The 2,709-nt window shown below is 41.7% G+C and overlaps 1 protein-coding gene across 1 annotated transcript in view; it reads left to right on the top strand.

Moving 5' to 3' along the window:
- Window positions 1-339: 339 nt before the first annotated feature.
- The window catches only part of LOC119429210 (phenylalanine--tRNA ligase, mitochondrial-like), a gene marked incomplete at its 3' end in the record, with an annotated part of 16,452 nt that continues 14,082 nt past the window's right edge, over window positions 340-2,709 (top strand). The window contains exon 1 of the mRNA XM_037696885.1: window positions 340-394. Within this exon, the coding sequence (XP_037552813.1) occupies window positions 340-394 (55 nt within the window). The remainder of the gene's footprint in view (window positions 395-2,709) is intronic.

Genomic DNA, 2,709 nt, shown 5'->3' with positions numbered 1-2,709 from the left:
GTCAAATTACCAACACAGGAAGTCAAGTTTTGAAACACAGGAAGTCCAACAAAATTATTATGTTATTTTTATATTATTATTATTATGTTTTATTTACAAAACAAAATAAGTCTAGTTACAAAAACAGGAAATGACTAAATGTTTTACAGAAACATAGATTAAAGCAGGGTGGGCTCCTCCAGGCTGTCCCTGGTCTCCGATCCTGTTTGTGGTTTTCATGGACAGGATCTCGAGACACAGCCACAGAGGAGGGGGTCTGGTTTGGGACCCTCAGGGTCTTGTCTCTGCTGTATACAGATGATGTGGTTCTGTTGGCGTCTTCAGGTAAAGACCTTCAGCATGCACTGGGGCGGTTCTCAGCCGAGCGTGAAGCAGCTGGAGTCCACTCCTCAGAGTCCGAAGCCGTGGTTCTCCACTGGAAACAGCTGGAATGCTCCCTCTGGGTGGTGGGGGGTCTTTGCCTCAGGGGGAGGAGTTTAAGTATCTGAGAGCTGAAAGGCAAAGTTCTTGATTTACTGGTCTGTCTATGGTCTGACCCTCACCTGTGGTCACGAGGTTTGGATCATGACCAAAAGAACCAGATCCTGGATACAAGCGGCTGAAATGGTCTTCCTTTGGTTGGCCCGGCTCAGCCTTAACAATACGGTGAGGAGCTCCATCATCCAGGGGGAGCTCGGAGTAGAGCCGCTGCTCCTCCTCATCGAAAGGACTCAGTTGAGGAGGTTAATCAGATCAGGATTCCTCCTGGACGCCTCCCTTGGGGGGTTTTCCAGCACGTCCCACTGGTAGGAGGCCCCGGGGACGACCCAGAAGTCATTGGAGGGATTGTGGATCTTCTCAGGCCTGAGAAGAAGTCTAGAAGAAGACAGAAGTAAAAGCAGCAAAAGGCTTGCTAAAGGTAGCGAAATGGCTAGGTAACTATAAACCAAAAAGTTAGCTGCTAGTAACAGAAAGCTAGCTAACTGTAAGTAAAAGACTAGCTAAAGGTAAGGTGTTAAATGGATAATAAAAACTAAAACAGCAGAAGTCTGGCTATAAGAGGCAAAGGGATGTGCTAAAAGTAACAAAATGGGTAAACTATAAAACAAACAGCTAAAAGTAAAGTATCAAGAGTAACTGAAAGGTTAAAGTTACAAAAGGTTAGCTAATAGCTTAAAAAAGAGTAGCTAGAAGCTAAAGGTAGCAATAAGGTAACTAAATGTTAAAGTAATAAAAGGGTTGCAAAAATGAGCATAAAACTAAATAAAAACTAAAATGTAAAGTACTAAAAGTACTTAAAGTACTAAAATGCTAGCTTAAAAAATTAATGTTGCAAAACAGTAGCTGAAAGTTAGAAGTAGCAAAAGGCAAGCTAAAGGCTAAAATGATCAGAGAACAAAACAGAGCCAGCAGCTGAAGCAGATTTTAAAGAGAACGTTGATTTTTGAATTAATAGATTTCCATGTTTCTATGGGAACTTTTTTGTGATTAAAGTTAAATGTTTTAAAAAGTATAAAAGTTACAGAAACTAAAAGCGGCAGCTCCTGAATGAGCTGAATGTTTTAAATTATGAACGGTTTAAACAGCACATCTACAGAACTAGTTAGGTTGTGAAAACCATACGGTAAAATAAACAAAGTGCTGACTCAGACCTGAACCCGGTTTATGGAGCAGTTTTAGCCCCCGAGGAGCCGCCTCCTCTGGGCTCTGAGATGGCTCTTTAGAAGTTTATTAAAATCCAAACTCTGGTTTATGTCTGATTAAATGGTCGCTCTTTAAACACGTGCAGCATAAAATCCGTCTGTTCGCCCATAAATCCCAACATTTACTCTTTGAGGGTCCACAAACCAAGGCATCTGTCCTCCTGAACACTCGACCGAAGCTGCAGTTTGAACATTTAACACAAACTCTGCGTGGATTTTATCAGCCGAAGGAGAACACAGACTCCTTTACAGCTTTCCGTGCTCTCAGACACCAACGGCTTTATTGGGTCTAAACCTGATGTGTTTTGATGCGACGTCAGGTTTGAGCTCAGGTTCTGTAAAATGACCCGAGTCAGAGGAGGTTTGGGTTTTTTGAGCTGCGACAGGCTGATTACAGCTACTGGTTCTGTTCACCTGAAGGCTCAGGTTCAAAATAAAGTGCTTTTTGTTTTAGGACAAAATGCAGAACGTTTCTTTTCTTAAAACAACAAAGTATAACTGCAAACAGGTGCATGGGGTCAGGAATACAGTAAATACAGTAAATAATATGTTAATCAAAAAATACAGTAAATAATCAAAAAATACTGTAAATAATCAATAAATGCAGTAAATAATCTATAAATAATCAATCAGTACAGTAAATAATAAATAATCAGTATTGTGTGATTTCTCAGCTGTCTTGAATAAATAAAGTGCTGTGTGTTGTCATCATGAATCATTACATATACAATGATTAAATTAGCTCCCAGGATTTAACCCTTCACACCTGAGGTACACCCAGGTGGAGCAGTTGGCAGCTGTGTAAGCGCCCGGGGAGCAATTGGGTATTAGATGTCTTGCTCAGAGACACCATGACATTTGGGCATGGCTGAGGATTGAACCTGGGACTTTCGGGTCCCGGGTTCAGTAAACTACTTTAAACAGTAAAGTGCGGCGGCAGCATCATGATGTGAAGGCCTCCAACAGTAAAGCACGGCAGTGGCAGCATCATGATGTGAAGGCCTCCAACAGTAAAGCACGGCGGCGG

Source organism: Nematolebias whitei, unplaced genomic scaffold (genome assembly GCF_014905685.2).
Source record: "Nematolebias whitei isolate Nwh7 unplaced genomic scaffold, NemWhi1 Nwh_scaf_104, whole genome shotgun sequence".
Classification (NCBI taxonomy): Eukaryota; Metazoa; Chordata; class Actinopteri; order Cyprinodontiformes; family Rivulidae; genus Nematolebias; species Nematolebias whitei.
The sequence above is the reverse complement of the archived record's forward strand: the minus strand, read 5'-3'. Positions and strand labels throughout refer to the sequence as shown.